The sequence below is a fragment of the Colobus angolensis genome, unplaced genomic scaffold, assembly GCF_000951035.1.
Source record: "Colobus angolensis palliatus isolate OR3802 unplaced genomic scaffold, Cang.pa_1.0 Scaffold59, whole genome shotgun sequence".
NCBI lineage: Eukaryota > Metazoa > Chordata > Mammalia > Primates > Cercopithecidae > Colobus > Colobus angolensis.
Window position 1 is genome coordinate 1,821,650 of NW_012119487.1, and position 17,503 is coordinate 1,839,152.

The 17,503-nt window shown below is 41.4% G+C and overlaps 1 protein-coding gene across 4 annotated transcripts in view; it reads left to right on the forward strand.

The window, feature by feature from the left end:
• FMO1 (flavin containing monooxygenase 1) overlaps window positions 1-17,503 on the forward strand; it is a 43,571-nt gene that overhangs the window by 14,413 nt on the left and 11,655 nt on the right. For 2 of the 4 annotated variants that reach the window (XM_011962289.1, XM_011962291.1), the window contains exons 2-3: window positions 1,089-1,226; window positions 10,012-10,200. In XM_011962289.1, the coding sequence (XP_011817679.1) occupies window positions 1,095-1,226; window positions 10,012-10,200 (321 nt within the window). In that variant the 5' untranslated portion in view covers window positions 1,089-1,094. Of the gene's footprint in view, window positions 1-929; window positions 1,227-10,011; window positions 10,201-17,503 lie in introns of those variants that run through there. The other 2 variants (XM_011962288.1, XM_011962292.1) reach the window with 2 other exon arrangements.

Here is a 17,503-nt window from a genome sequence, read left to right on the forward strand (position 1 = left end):
AAAGGCAGATGAAATCAGTTCTTGGAAATGCTTTTAAAGTTTCAATAACTTACAGCTACTGAGCACTTCCTATGTGCCAGGAGCTATTCTGAGACACTTTACATTATTAACTCACTTGATTCTCACAAAACACTTCAAGGAAGCTACTATTGTTTTCTTTATATTTGTGAAGCACAGAAGGGTTAATCTGTCCAAGATTACACCGTAGTGACTGACAGAGCTGGGCTTTATCTCAGGCAGCCTGGATCCAGAGCCTGGTTGCTTAATCAATGCACTCTATTGCCTCTCAGTGTTCTTATACATGTGTTATTAACACATGGCCTGGTGCCAGAAGGTTCTCTGGCCCATCCCAGTAGTGACTGTGCCATGTGCCCTGGAGGTGAATCAGTATTCAATTGAGAGGGGAGGGATGGCTTTGCATGCCTACCCTTCTACCACAAACCCTCCCTGGCAGCCACCCTCTCTCTCTCCCACTGGTGACCATCACTGGTGACCTGTGAAAGGGACATACCAACAGCACAGCTGGGGCTGTGGCATTGTGCCAGGGCAGGATCACACAGGGCAATGCTGTAGTAGTACCTGTGGTACCACAGGTGTGGTGGCTCCTGGTCCCAACTCCACGCCACCAGCTGCTGTGTGGTGTTGTGTCAGGTCACCACACCAATCTGAGCTTCAGTTTTGTATGTGATAAAGAGAATGTGTCTGACAAGGTGACCTTTTCCTAGTCTGCTGATCTGTGCAGTTCTAGGGCTGCAGAATGGAAACTAGAGATAGCAGCACAGTCTGAAGTGCAAGACTCTGTCCAGTAAAAAGTCCAATTCCAGCAGCTCTGCCAGCAAGCTACAGCCTCGACAACTGTACTAACATTTGGCACCAGTGCTGCATGAGGGGTGGGAACATACCAAGCACAGGGTTTACCTGTGATCTGAACAGTTCCCTTCTCACATTCACACACCAGAGACCCGCTACAGAAGATTCAAACTGAGCAAATCGCCTAATCCTCCAAATTATTTTTCCTGGCTTGTTAGAGCAGCCAAGGATGGGGTGGAGCGTATGAATAAAAAGCCTGCTTCATTTTTCCCATGCAGGAGAACATGGCCAAGCGAGTTGCCATTGTGGGAGCTGGGGTCAGCGGCCTGGCCTCCATCAAGTGCTGTCTGGAAGAAGGACTGGAGCCCACCTGCTTTGAGAGGAGCGACGACCTTGGAGGGCTGTGGAGATTCACCGTAAGTGAGGTTTCAACAACTTTGTCTATTGGAGAATGGTTTGGCAGCTGGGAAATTATATCTGTGCTTCTTTCACAAGGGTTGGTGACCTTGAGGAAGGTTAGAAATGTCTGCTAAACAGGTGGCCACGAGGAGCCATTGAAATTGTAAAAGAAACAGGACACGGGTGAGCTTGGGTGGAAGTCAGAACAGACTTGTACACTTTATCTAGAGCCAAGGGGAAGAAGTGTTTCCAAAGATGCCCAAGAAGTGTGGAAGAGAATGGGGTAACTGGGCCAGGCCAGGAAAGCCCAGGAGCAGAGGAGCAGGACAAGGGCATCTGAAGCAAGGCCAGAGACGGCAGTGCTAGGGGCAAGAGCATGAATTTCAGCCTCTGCCTGCAAGACTGAGCAGCTTTTACCTGCTTCTTTTCCCAGCCTGGCTCCATCTGCATTAAAGACTCAGGGCTCCATGTAGGATGAGCTCCATAATCAAGGTCCTGCTGCCCCGGCAATCCCAGTGCAGGCCAAGAACAAACAGAAGTAAAGAATGTGAGTTTTGAGTCTTTTGTTTAATTGCCTGAGCAGAAGAAAAGTAATATACTCAAGTCTCAGCAGGGTTACTGCCCGGATCGGAGAAAGGAATGAAGGGGTAAGGACCGAGGAAAGGGGACTATAAAGCCCATCCTTGCCTGGCCTGGGGTCCCATGAGATCACAAGGGCCCTTCTTAAAGCCAATGAAACCCTGAAGCCAGGCAGGGAAAATGTTCTCTGAACTCCGTGGCTCAGTCAGGGAAACATTTGCATCAAATCTTTCCAGAGTTTCTATTCTCCCTCCTTTTGAGCAAAAACGTTTCCCATGAGCTTTAAATTTGCTGAGGAGAAAGCTGTCAGAAAGAGTGAAAAGCAGCAAGGTATCAGATACCCCGGCCTCAGATCCCGTGAGGGGCTGAGAGAAAGACACAGCATTTCTCTATTACAGAAAGGTAGAATTTGGAACTGAAATAAGTAATTATTTTCTAGCTCGGTGAGTAAAACTCCAGAGAAGCCAAGGTTACTAGTTTAGCCACAGTCCTCCAGCATAGGCAGCTTGGCATCACATAAAGAACTGCATATCTTAAAGTGTACCCACCACCAAATGTGATCATCAATGCCTAGAGACCGCCAAAGAGGACCAGGTAAAAGAGCATGCCTCTTCTCAGGAATCAAACCACACATATTCCAACAGGATGGCGGAAACCTGACACCTAGACCAAAAATCTCCCCCCTCCCATGTCCATCGAAGACATGACTAATCAAACATGATGCCTTTCCCCTAGGGAGCCTCAGAATCCTTCTTAACAACATTATTCCAAAGAAGCATACCTAATCAGTCAGGGTCAGGAGTTGGCTTGAAAGATGAAACTGCCTAACTAAATTAGCAGAGTCATTTAACTAAAGTAATCTCAGTCAAAACAAAAACTAAACCTAAAGATCAAAAGCAGTACTTAGCCTCCTGCAACACCAGACATAAATGCTCCTTATATAGGTCACAGACACCTAATCATTAACACTAAAAATCATCGATCTAAGAATCACGAGAAATGGGTCTAGATCCAGGTGGGCCCATTTCCAGTTGTGTAAATCAGGTAGGTCAAACACAAGTGCGCAAAGTGCAAAGCACTGTGGGGGACACAAAAATGACAAGGATTCACCCGGCCCTCAGGAGCTGTTAGGCAGATGGAAGAAGGCTAGGATTTTGCAAGTCAGAAACAGTGCTGTGGGCATTTCATTGACAGCAGGATGATAGCCACATTTAGGAAGCCAGAGAAGGCTTCACTGAAGAGGTAGTGTGTGATGGACTTTGAAAAATTTCAACAGGTAGACAAGATTGAGCAGAAGACACCAGGGAGGGTAGGGACAGTAAAGAAAAAGTACTGGGCATATTTGGAAAATTAAAATAGCTTTTTGGTGCATAAGGTACACGTAAGAGGAGGAATGGGAGGGAAAAGGGTGGCTGCATGTTTGGGCAAGCAGTTTACACTCAGTTTAAAAAGCAATGGGTAATGAGGAACAATATTAAGGAGATTTCCTGGTTGTTGTGTTTGTTTTGTTTGCATGATGGGAAGACCCAAAGATTTTTGTGGGCAAATAGAAACTATCTGGATGACTGGAAATAACTGAGCACATAAATCCAAATGGAGACATGATCCTGGCAGGAAAAGAGAGGAGTGGAATTGTAGGCACAGGTGCAAGGGTCAGCCCTGGCAAGGTGGGAAGACAAGAGACACACCCTCCCCAGAGATTGGAGGGGAATGGAAGGTGAACATGGAGGAGAAATTTTGAGGTAGAGAAAGAAGATATAAGAGCACGCACACCAGAGGCCTCAATTCTATTGAGAAAATATGGCACCTGCAGAGGGTGAAGAGGGTGTGGGGATGGTAAATGGGGTTGGAGAATTAGAAAAATAGAGGTCAACCAGGCATGGTGGCTCACACCTGTAATCCCAGCACTTTGGGAGGCCAAGGTGGACAGAACACCTGAGGTCAGGAGTTCGAGACCAGCCTGGTCAAAATGGCAAAACCCCATTTCTACTAAAAATATGAAAATTATCCAGACATGGTGGCATGCACCCGTAATCCCAGCTACCCAGGAGAATTGCTGGAACCTGGGGGGCAAAGGCTGCAGTGAGCTGAGATTGTGCCACTGCACTCCAGCCTGGGTGACAGAGCAAGACTAGATCTTCAAAAAAAAAAAAAAAAAGAAGAGGAAATATTCTGGACAATGCAATTGGACATCAAAAAGATGAGTAAGAGGAGTATCAAGCAGTAGGTAAAATGGCACCCAACTTACAAGTCATTCCAGCTCTATTACCTCATTTATAAAATGAAAACGTGGGACCAGTATGAAACACATACAAAAGCTGAATTAGTAGGGGGCTTAGGAAAATCCGCCCTCACCTTCATGCAGCAACCTTCCCTTGACACTGCAGCCTTTTTAGGCACCTCTGTAATACCTTGAGATTCCTCTAAAGCTTGACTGGAAATTCCTAAACTAGGTGGCCTTAAAAGTACATTCAGCTCTTATATGCAATGAGTCTCCTGAGTCTTTCTAGAGGCATTCCTTTCCCTCCTTCCCCAACACACACAGGCACACACACATCACACACACACACACACACACACACACACACACACAAAGGTTAGAGATGTCTTTGCATTCAAGGTAGGTGGCCCATTTAAACCCTTTAGAATCAAAAACCCTGCCCTGACAATGGCTATGCTTGCCAGAAAGTGTTCAAAATGGAATTCTTATTGCCTTAGGGTGGAAGGGACCCTAATGCAAAAGTAGAAAGGCAAATTGCAGAAATCCAATAAAACACATGTGGAGAAAGTTTCCATTTCCAGATAGGAAGAGGGCCCAGAGAATAGAGACCTTATAAATTACTGCATTTTGATCAGGCACAGTAGCTCATGCCTGTAATCCCAGCTCTTAGGGAGGCAGAGGCAGGAGGATAGCTTGAGCTCAGGAGTTCAAGACCTGCCTGGGCAATATAGCAAGACCCTATTCTCCACAAAAAGAAAAGAAAAGACAAAAATAAATAAATAAATTACTGCATTTCATTGGATACTCACAATGTCGACTCTGTCCTCTCCCAGCTACCACAGTTTTAAGGAAAAGAGAGATCAGGCAGGAGTTACAATGAAAAAGAAAGAACATCATACCCTGGGGAAGGAGAGGGGGTAGAAACCACTAACAAGAAAAATGCTACAGGGATAAAGAACCACTTCTGACCCAAGTAGAGGCCAGGCATGTGCGTGGAACACTTCTCAGACTCTTCAGAGGGAGGGGAGGCTTAGGAAAGTAACACTGTAGGTTGACTATCACCGTTACAAAGTGATACTTGAAACAAAATTTGAGGAATTATCATCAAATATTACTTTCAGATAATTGTAGTGCAGGAAGAGACTTTGAGAAACAGTCTTCAGGTAAAAGCACACAGACATCATCTAGAGGTGACTAACAGTACTGTGGGGTAGAAACACTGGACTTCATCCTTCACCTCCCTGTAACATTTGCTGGGGCCCATTAACCCTCCCTAGAATGATGTCTTCCTCATGTGCATCCAGTTCTTTTCCTCATCACATGCACGCTTTCGTTTATTCAACAAACATTGATTGAAACCCTACTATGTGCCTTACATACCACATATTTTTACATTCAGTGAGGGCAATGATGAAGTGTAAAAATAATTCACACTTATAAATCACTGAGGAATAGTTCCTCAACTATTTCTTCTTTAGGTTTGGCAAATCTGATTCCTGTGAACTTTCATTAAAATCCTTATTTCTAAAACGTGTATTCATATATCCAATAAACATGTTTTAATTACTATCATCCTAGTGGGGTACCCCTGACAGGCCCCTATCCTCATGGAGCTTGCATTCTTGAAGGTTCCTCAAATTTCCTCTGAAGTTTCCACAGCTCTCCTGCGATATAGACCCAGGAACTGGACCCTGCCCTCCAGCGAGAGTCTGAATCTCACCAGGGAGAAGGGGCAACAAAGTAAACTGGGTGCCAGCTGTTTTAAGGAAATGAAAAGCAAGAAATTAACATTCTTGGAGAACAGGAGATGTGAATGTTGTGCATATAGAGAGAAGGTCTCTATTTAGGGGTGGATTTTATTATCACTTTATATCTGTTTTTAAAATGAGAAAGAAAAGAACTGACTTGACAAAATTTTCTTCCCATTGCCTACGCTCCTGCCTGAAGGACACAAGCTCAAGAAAATAAATTTCCATGGTAGCTGTGAAAGAATAATACCATCAATGATTAATATTATTGACAGCCTAGAGGCATTGTTCCATTAGTACCATTAGCATGATGCCATTGCTTCATTGTTCCATTAGCATGATAGCTATCACTCCAATTTATCCTAGGGGTATATAATATTGTTGTTCCAGCATATAGATATAAAAACTGAGAAAAGTTAAGAAAATTCCCAGATCACCCAGCTAAAAACGTAGAGCTTGAGTATAAACCCAGGCAGTCTGACATTGAGGCCTATTCTGTTAAGAACTACATTGCATGCATTTCTGGAGTCTGTTTCACAGCTCAAGAATCAGGCCAATCCTGGGCTGTGTCTCAAGGAGTCCAAGCAAGTATGCCAGTGGTGATGGTGACCTCCCCACTGTACTGCAGGACCAAAATGGACCAGAAGGACAGAAACCCCTCTGCTTGTGCTCTTAGTCTCTTCCCTCTTTCCACAGTTCAACCCTCCTCTCCTTTTTTCTCCACTCACCCATGTTTCTCTTCATGAAAACAAAAATCTTCTCCTAAGTGGCCCCATCCATTTTTAGAGGGCATATGTTTCCACTGTCAGAGTTCAAGGCAACTGCTAGACCCCCCAGGTACAATGCTCAGAGTATCTGCAGCACGGGTGGGAGGGTGCGGGCTGGGTATTGAAGTCTGGCAGGGCCTGGAAATCACTGGGGCAGACTGCACAGTGAGGTGAACACTGGAGGTGAGGGCCCAGGTCCTACCAATACCATTCAGAAGGGGCACAGACTCATACTCTCTGTGTATATGCTAAATACTCCAGACCTTTTCTATTTCCAGGAGAAACAATCAGTGGAAGGAAAGAGAGACAAGAGTAAGTACTGGTCTTAGATTTTATCCTAAGGGCTAAGTTTCTTCTCTAGGCTACAGTTTCTCATATATTAACATCTGTGATACATTATTTCACAACAGGCTTCAGTGTTTCCTGGAAGCACTTCATCTTTCTGCCTTGAGAATTATCTTCCTATGTTTTGAGAAACAGAAAGTTTCTTTTTCCCTCTATTTTTATCAGTTTATTGGCTTTAAGTTTTCATAAAATAAATGGTTCCCTGGCTTATTCAGTTCCTATGAATGGCTGATATTTAAACACGCCATTATAAAATGCTTTAAAATTTTTAATTTATATATATACACACAAATTTTTATATATATTAAATTTATATATATAGAGAGAAAAAGTATATTTTGGGTATATTGAGTTAAATAAAATATACTCTTAAAATTAATTTCACTTGTTTCTTTTTACTTTTTTAACGTGGCCACTGGTAAATTCAAAAGTGTTTATGTGGCCTCTATACATCCTATTGGGCACCCTAAAGCACTCTCACTCAAAATATGGTCCATGGGCCAGCAGCATCTGCATAGGAGCTTGTTAGAAATGCACAATCTCAGCCGGGCGCAGTGGCTCACACCTGTAATCACAGCACTTTGGGAGGCTGAGGCGGGCAGATCACAAGATCAGGAGATTGAGACCGTCCTGGCTAACATGGTGAAACCCCGTCTCTAGTAAAAATACAAAAAAAAAAATTAGCCAGGCATGGTGGCAGGCACCTGTAGTCCCAGCTACTCGGGAGGCTGAGGCAGCAGAATGGTGTGAACTCAGGAGGTGGAGATTGCAGTGAGCCGAGATCGGGCCACTGCACTCCAGCTTGGGCAACAGAGCAAGACTCCATCTCAAAAAAAAAAAAAGAAAAGAAAAGAAAAAAAAGAAACACACAATCTCAGGCTCAGCCTGACTTACAGAGTCAGCATCCACATGTTAATGAGACTACCCAAGCACATCCTAACAAAAATTAAAAGGTGCTGAGCTACAGAGCTGAGCTTCTCAGTGAAGAACAATCAAGTTTTTTTCCAATTGATTGTAGACTGTTGTCAAATATAATAAAAAGAATCCTTAGAAAAATGAAAATCACACAAAGAAAAAATACAAAACGTAAATTTTAAATTTATAGAGTCAGAAATTATAAAATTAATTTCAGTGTCATTAAACAACATAGATATAAGGGAAAACAATTACAAAAAATGAACACATTGTTCTTTGAAACATAGGCAATTGGCACAGAGAGTCATCATTACCCTTGTAACTTTTTGCCAAACAAATATTTTGTATGAAATTGCAGTTCTCCATGTTAGACTCTGGTAGACACATTTTAAATACACATTTTTATATTACTATTTAAGGTTTTTAATATGACAATTAATCTTGCTTCCTGGTTGTCAATTTACCTAATCTGGTTTGAATGGATGGCAATGCTCTTTGCAGGGGATAATGTGTATCTAAACTATTTCTAAACATTGCCTAACAGCAGTCAAAGTAGAGAAAGGAGGCTCACAGAGCTATATTGATTGAAATGAGGAAGAGATTTTTAAACCAGTCTCAGCAAGTTCAGGGTATTTTTTTAACTGCTATCCAAAATGAAGCTGATAGTGCTACATTTTTTTAATGTATCTTCAGTCTTTTATCCGTAACCAGTTCAAATAACTTATACTATAAGTTTAAATATAAATTATCTTTCAGTGAAAGCAAATGATTCCAGATTTAATGCACTTTTAGGTGACAGTTTTCAAAATAACCTTAAAACACTGCACATGATAAGACAGTCCTATGGCATATGACTAGTACACAACTCAAACTCATCACACAAGTTAGACAAAAACAAGACTGATTTATATCCTGTTCAACAAAACGGTGTCCACATGCTTACATATTGAGCAACATCAAATTATTGCTATAAAAGTTTCTAAATGCTTACTCTCGATTTCTATATTTATCCTGTAACAGACTGGTAACAAACAATTCATATCAGTATTACTCCGCAGACTATATTTGAATAACACTGCTTTAGATATTCCAGCTGAATAAAATATCAAGATTTAAATAGTCATCTTTCTCACGCATTTTAGCTGAGTCTGTGTGACGGGTGGGCCACAGATAAGCAGGTTATAATCAACTCTTATCAGTCAATGAGATAAACAACATTAATTTAAACCACAGAGATATGTTTATAATTTTGTTATCTGTGATTGCTGTATATTTCATGCAGATACATGAATCTATATGGATATCAATTCATATCCTTTGCAGAAACAGAGAAAGCCCTCTCTGTATTTGAGATTTATGTTCATGTTTCTACTTGTTTGCATAAATTAAATAATTTTTATTTCACAGGAAAAATGAACTATACATATGCAAGATGGTAAATAATGTTAAAATACAAGAACCTTCCCACTGAAATCAGAATAATCCTCCTTACTACTGCCCAAAAGACAGAGGCAATATATATTAAAAACATTACTGAAACTACTTATTATTCAACTTTGCTGTGGTCTTATGAGATATTGATATTTGCTAGTTATTTGAGTAAAAACTGGGGGTGGGAAATTGGTTAGTGCTATGCCACACACACAGTTGTCCAATCTGGAAACCTTTAACTGCTTCCTCTCTCAACCCCTAAATCTAATTGATTTTGCAATCCTATATGTTCTACCTTACTGCCATCTCACAAATCTCACCTTTCTGGGTTCCAGTTGTCATTGCCCCTGCTCATGCCCTCATTAGCAATTAAGTGGATTTGTGTTTTAGGCTCCAGGCTAACGCCCCCTTCCTTCTGTCCTAGTCCTGTCTAATTCATCTTTTGTAGAACCAGAGTTATCTTTCCAAAATTTAGAAGTGATATGAATCACTTTTATATTTAGAACGTTCAGTAGATTGGCATAACCTTCCTGTAAAATCCAAATTCCTTAACTTTGGATACAAGATCCTTCATAATCTGAACCATCTTCTCCATAATCATTTCCAGAATACCCCATAAAACCAAATTACCTAGCAATTGTCCATCATTCAGATAAATACTATGTCCTGATTCTCATGTATTTCTATATTATCCTGTGCTTGGCAGTGATGCTGTGTGCATCTGGACAGGTGAGTTCTTCCCAGGCTTATTTGTGAGCATGCAATGAATGTTCATGTGTGTGCACTGTTTGTACAGGAACATGTTGAAGAAGGCAGAGCCAGTCTCTACAAGTCTGTGGTTTCCAACAGCTGCAAGGAGATGTCTTGTTACTCTGACTTTCCATTCCCAGAAGATTATCCAAACTATGTGCCAAATTCTCAATTCCTGGAATATCTCAAAATGTATGCAAACCACTTCAACCTTCTGAAACACATTCAATTCAAGGTAAGACACAAAACATCAGTCAGCAGTCAGAAAGTATTTCTTACATATTTTCTCTTATCTCTCCAGCCTAGCCATGGGCTCTGTAGATGAGATACTAAACTGGCAATATTAATGACACCTGACTGGATTTATTTTCTCCCTATACTCACTCCCCACTTCAAGTAAATCTGGAGGTGGGGGCGGATGCTTTGTGTAAAGATTCCCAAGTATAAAATTTTAGTTTGCAATACTTATATCCAAGTATCTTAGGGAACCTAAAAAATATCAAGCCACATTTTCAGCTTGGGCCAAATGCCTACCCACATGGACACTGAGAACTACCAGCCCCTTTCCCCAGTCTCCTGTTTGGTTTTGTTTGTTTGTTTGTTTGTTTGTTTTGAGACAGGGTCTCACTTTTTTGCCCAGGCTGGAATGCAGTGGCATGATCATGGCTCACTGCAGCCTGGACTTCCTAAGCTCAGGTGATTCTCATACCTCAGCCTCCCAAGTAGCTGGGAACACAGATGCATACCACCACACCCAGCTAGCTTTTTATATTTTGTAGCGATGGGGTCTCACCATGTTGGCCACGCAATCTCAAACACCTGAGCTCAAGCAATCCTCCTGCCTTGGCCTCCCAAAGTGCTGGGATTACAGGCATGAGCCACCACTCCCAGCTCCCACTCTCTTCTTGACTATCCTTTTATAGGAATAAACATGTGCAGTGGCCCATACACAAGAGAACCTTGCTATGTGAAGGAAATCTTTCCTAGATATTCTTGAAAATAGAAAAATCTTTGAATATTGTTATTCTACAATGCCCCATTCCTCTCCCATTTCAGAGGTTAAAGACAGGAGGAAGGTAGTAGGACAGGGACAAATGAATAATATATCCTTTTTGTTCTCTTTTTTTCCCCCTCTTTTTCTCTGTTTCCTCTCCAAGAAACATATGAAAATCTATGTTTACCTTCTCCTTTCTCCCTCTCCTATCAGAGATGAGGATGATGAGGAATTCACAGAAAATTATACATAGAAAGCAACAGAAATGGAGACATTGACCAAAATAAGTGGAAAATAAAATTTACATTCACATTCCTGACCTTAAAAGCCCTCTGATATGGTTTGGCTGTGTCACCATCCAAATCTCATCTTGAATTTCCACACGTTGGGGGAGGGACCCAGTGGTAGGTAATTTAACCATGGGGGCAGGTCTTTCCCATACTGTTCTCCTGATAGTGAATAAGTCTCATGAGATCTGATGGCTTTAGAAGGCGGAGCTTCCCTGCACAAGCTCTCTCTTTGCCTGCCGCCATGCACGTAAGACGTGACGTGCTCCTCCTTACCTTCTGCCACGATTGTGAGGCTTCCCCAGCCATGAGGAACTATGAGTTCTCCGTTAAACCTCTTTCCTTTATAAATTGCCCAGTCTCTGGTATGTCTTTATCAGCAGCATGAAAACAAATATAGTAAATTGGTACCAGTAGAGTGGGGAGTTGGTGAAAAGATACTAAAAAATGTAGAAGTGACTTTGGAACTGTGTAACTGGCAGAGGTTAGAGCAGTTTGGAGGTCTCTGAAGAAGAAAGGAAAATGTGGGAAACTTTGGAACTTCCTAGAGACTTGTTGAATGGCTTTGACGAAAATGCTGATAGTGATATGAACAATAAAGTCCGCGCTGAGATGGTCTCAGATGGAGAGGAGGAACTTGTTGGGAACTGGAGTAAAGGTGACTCTTGTTATAGTTTTTTTGTTTGTTTGCTTATTTGTTTTTAAAAAAAATCTGCAATTATTAGTTTATTAGTATCATCCAGGACTCAGATGTTCAGTATTCCTCCTGAAATTACATAAACAAATGCAAATGGAAAGAATCCAAGTCAAAATTCTATAACAAAACAGCACTCCATCACAAAAGCATGTAAAATTACAAGAATGCTGTTTTAAAATACTGGCACTTTAAGAAAACCATAATCTTGAAAAGTACAAAATTGCCAAATTGTTCCCTAAACTGCTAAGCAGATAAACACGACTAATGAATGAATTTGTTTTGTAAAGAAAAATCATTCAAATAAATTGAATAATTCATACTGAGATGCAAAGTTTAAGTGTCTTCTTTCCTCCTATTTGGATTTTTGATGGGGCAAACCATAATATAGGAAAATATATGCTCTTTTGAATGTGACATCTTTGTTTTAAAAGTTGGCCCAACTAATTAAAAATACTTTTAATGGAAAGTCTCATTTCCTGAGCAGTCCATATTTAGATAAATGGGAAAAGACATCTATAGCCAGCATTTTCATAGTCTTCACTGAGACTAATGTCAACAAAAAATTTAATACAGCAGTCTTGTATTTTAAGCTCATGCTTTTGGGGATACATTCGCAGGTCTTCTTTAATGTGGGAACTGCAAGATATAACTGCCATTACATGGTAATGGGAGTTAAAGAATAGAGTCCTCATGTAAAGGTTAGAACATACTTTTCTATTACTCCTTCAAGGACAGATTTTCAAAATGTTTGATTCTAATAATCCCATGCTTTGAGTAGATTGATTGCTCTTCAGTTTGTAAATATAAGTGGGCTATGTTAAATTTCTTAACTGATCAAGATTTTGGATGTTCAATTATGGATGAAAACTATCTCAACTTAACTTTACCCCCATATGATATGCAGGGTGTGTAGACAAAAGCTTTTTATTAGCTAACTGTATGAAAGGATAAACACTGAAATAATTCATGTGATTCAAAATGGGCAAAAGCAAAGACTAACTTCCCCTCAAGAAGAAAAATTTCAGACCTATGAAAAGGACAACAATACTAATTTAAAAAAACTGTATTTACTTAGAAGCATTCAGAATGTAAACAAAACAGCTGAACCTTTTTTTTTTTTTTTTGCAATTACAGAGCGGTATTCAGTTAACAGAACAACAATTATTTCATATAAACTGCATCAGAGACAGCTGAAGATGAAAAAACTACAACCCCCATATATAACTAATTTGTGCTGTGCACCAAGAACCTGCTTTAAATTTCCATGCCAATTTACAACCCTCATACTGTACCAGGCAAGGTTAGTGGCTATTGAAAATACCACCAGGACAGGGCTATCTAAAGACACATTTGGTGGTGTGCTAACTATACAAAAAAAGACCCTGTACAGTTTAAAAACAAATCCTACACAACCTTACATTTCAATTTTTAAAGGAGGGAGTTGTGTACAGGGGGGTTAAATGCTTTATAGACAAGAAAAAAACTGTGCTAGAACCAACTTATTCATCATCTTCTCCATCTTCATCTTCTTCATCTTCCTCCTCCTCATCATCCTCTTCATTTTCCTTATCTTCCTCCTCTTCCTTCTTTTTCTTGCTTTTTTCAGCCTTGATAAATCCCTTTTTTGCTGCATCAGGCTTTCCTTTAGCTCAATATGCAGCAATAACCTTTTTGTATTTTTCCTTCCGCTTCACAGCCTTCTTTTCACAAGGCTGCTTGTCATCTGCAGCAGTGTTATTCCACATCTCTCCCAGTTTCTTCGCAACATCACCAATGGGCAGGCCAGGATGTTCTCCTTCGATATTTGGGAGATACTCAGAGTAGAACAGGAAACAGGCTGAAGGAGGCCTCTCGGGTGCATTGAGATCTTTGAACTCCTTTCCTATCGATAAGTTTTCATTTCTCTTTCATAACGGGCCTTGTCCGCCTTTGCCATATCTTCAAATTTTCCTTTCTCCTTAGCAGACATGGTCTTCTACCACTCTGGGCACTTCTTAGAAAGCTCTGAGAAATTGACTGAAGCATCTGGATGCTTCTTCTTATGCTCCTCCCTACAAGTTTGCACAAAAAATGCATATGATGACATTTTGCCTCTGGGCTTCTTAGGATCTTCTTTGCCCATGTTTAGTTAGTTTTCCTTAGCAAGGCACAGAGTTGCCCAGTGCCCATCCAGCTCTCACTTGCCCCAGCACTGTCTCTGTGGAGCTCATTGTACTGCCTCTTCTTATGTTCTAGCAATGAGACTGGTGGCATTTTGCTCCTGCCCTAGAGACTTGTGGAATGTTGAACTTGAGAGAGATGATTTAGAGTATCTGGCAGAAGAAGTTTCTAAGCAGCAAAACAATCAAGAGGTGACTTGGGTGCTGTTAAAGGCATTCAGTTTTAAAAGGGAATCAGAGCATAAAAGTTCAGAAAACCTGCAGCCTGACAATGCAATAGAAAAAAAAACCTTATTTTCTGAAAAGAAATCCAAGCCAACTGCAGAGATTTGCATAAATAATCAGGAGCCCAATGTTAATCCCCAAAGCAATGGGGAAAATGTCTCCAGGGCATGTCAGAGGTCTTCACCACAGCCCCTCCCATCACAGGCCTGCGGGCCTAGGAGGAAAAAGTGGTTGCATGGACCAGGCCCAGAGTCCCCATGCTGTGTGCAGCCAAGGGACTCGGTGCCTGAATCCCAGCTGCTCCAGCTGTGGCTAAAAGGGGCCAACATAGAGCTCAGGCAGTGACTTCAGAGGGTGCAAGCCCGAAGACCTGGCAGTTTCCATGTTGTGTTGAGCCTGCAAGTGCACAGAAGTCAAGAACTGAGGTTTGGGAACCTCCACCTAGATTTCAGAGGATGTATGGAAATGCCTGCATGTGCAGGCAGAAGTTTGCTACAGGGGCAGGGATCTCATGGAAAACCTCTGCTAGGGTGGTGCAGAAGGGAAATGTGGGGTCAGAGCCCCCACACAGAGTCTCTACTGGGGCACTACCTAGTGGAGCTGTGAGAAGAGGGCCACCGTCCTTCAGACCCCAGAATGTCAGATCCATGTGCCTGGAAAAGCTGCAGACACACAATGACAGCCTGTGAAAGCAGCCAGGAGGAAAGCTGTACCCTGCAAAGCCACAGGAGCAGAGCTGCCCAAGACCATGGGAACCCAACTCTTGCATCAGCGTGACCTGGATGTGAGACATGGAGTCAAAGGAGATCATTTTGGAGTTTTAAGATTTGACTGGCCTGCTGGATTTCAGACTTGCATGGGGCCTGTAGCCAATTTTGTTTTGACCAATTTCTCCCATTTGGAATGGCTGTATTTTTCCAATACCTGTACCTCCACTGTATCTAGGAAGTAACTAACCAGCTTTTGATTTTACAGGCTCATAGGTGGAAGGGACTTGCCATGTTTCAGTTGAGACTTTGGACTGTGAACTTTTGAGTTAATGCTGAAATGAGTTAAGACTTTGGGGGGACTGTTGGGAAGGCATAATTGCTTTTGAAATGTGAGGATATGAGATTTGGGATGGGCCACGGGCAGAGTAATATGGCTTGGCTGTATCCCCACCCAAATGTCATCTTGAATTCTCACATGTTATGAGAGGGGCCCAGAGGGAGGTAACTGAATCATAAGGGTAAGTCTTTCCCATGCTGTTCTCATGATAGTGAATACGTCTCACAAGATCTGATGGCTTTATAAGGCAGAGTTTCCCTGCACAAGCTCTCTCTTTGCCTGACATAATCCATGTAAGATGTGACTTGCTCCTCTTTGCTCCTCTTTGCTCCTGCCGTAATTGTGAGGCTTCCCTAGTCACATGGAACTGTGAGCTCTCCATTAAGCCTTTTTCCTCTGTAAATTGCCCAGTCTCTAATCTGTCTTTATCAGCATTGTGAAAATGGACTAGTACATCCTTCTAAACAGATTTCCAAAGAGTATTTTATTCCACTTCCTTATTTGGCAATGGATACAGTAAAAATAAAGCATTATCATAATGAATATACACAACATATAAAAATATTCTTTTTAATGCATCAGAATTTCTGAATTTGAAGTACTTCCTTTACTACATGCTGCCCAATACCTTTTTTATTTTGTTGTTGTTGTTTGAAACAAAGTCTCACTCTGTCACCCAGGCTGGAGTACAGTGGCAGGCAGGATCTTGTCTCACTGCAGCCTCCACCTCCTAGGCTCAACAAATCCTCCCACCTCAGCCTCCCAGGTATTAATAGCTGGGACTACAGGCACATACCACCATGCCCAGCTAATTTTTTTTTAACTTTTAGTAGAGATAAGGTCTCACTATGCTGCCCAGAGTGGTCTTGAACTCCTGAGCTCAGGCTATCCTCCTGCCTTGGCCTCCCAAAGGGTGGGGATTATAGGCATGAGCCACTGTGCCAGGCACAAGGCCATTTTAGAACAATTTTTAAAAAGCTAGATGTTCACCAAAGTTTTAACAAGTAAACACGAGGCCAGGTGTGGTGGCTCACTCTTGTAATCCCAGCACTTTGGGGGGCCAAGGTGGGTGGATCACGAGGTCAGGAGATCAAGACCATCCTGGCTAACACGGTGAAACCCCATCTCTACTAAAAATACACAGAATTAGCCAGATGTGGTAGCACATGCTTGTAGTCCCAGTTACTCAGGAGGCTGAGGCAGGAGAATCACTGGAACCAGGCAAGCAGAGGTTGCAGTGAGCCGAGACTGCACCACTGCACTCCAGCCTGGGTGACAGAGCAAGACTCCATCTCAAAAAAAAAGTAAACGCAAATAGCTATTACTCAAATGTGATCTGTAATTGATTATGTTTGGTTTTGCCTCTCATTCCTCTCTATATATTCCAAATTTTTAATGACAAACTTTTTTGGGGTGGGGGGACAGGGTCTTCCTCTGTTGCCCAGGATGGAGTGCAATGACACTATCATGGCTCACTGAAGCCTTGACTTCCCAAGCACAGGTGATTCTCCCTTATCAGCCTCCTGAGTAGCTGGAACTACAGGCATGGGCCACCACACCTGGCTAATTTTTTTGTATTTTTTTGTAAAGATGGGGTTTTGCCATGTTGCCCAGGCTGCACATTTATTATTTTTATGATTAAAAATAAATATATTTTGAAGGATTTTAAACTAACTGAAAATTTAGTTTTAGAAAAGACAGCTGCAATACAAATGCAGAAACACAATAAGCACTTCAAAGAGTATAAATCAAATAGTGAACCCATTAAGAGGGACTTAAGAAGCCTATATTATTTAAAACTTTAAAAAGAAAGGAAGATAGGAAGCCTTTTGGTCATTGAATAATTTATCCTTTTAAATTTGACTTGTCTGAGATTTATTGTACATATATTTCCTGAACTAAAGCCCAGTAATCATGTACATGTATGTACTCACTAAGCACAAAAAATAGATTCTTTGAAATGAGGACTGCTCTCAAAAAAATTCAGGCCATAATGTTAGCACTTTTCAATTGCTTTCTAGTTCTGGAAAAACTTCAGCAACATATTCTATAAAACCTCATAAGCTAATATAACCAGGACCAAATTCGTGTTTTCAATTATATCTTACCCATGTATCTGTCAAAGGAAT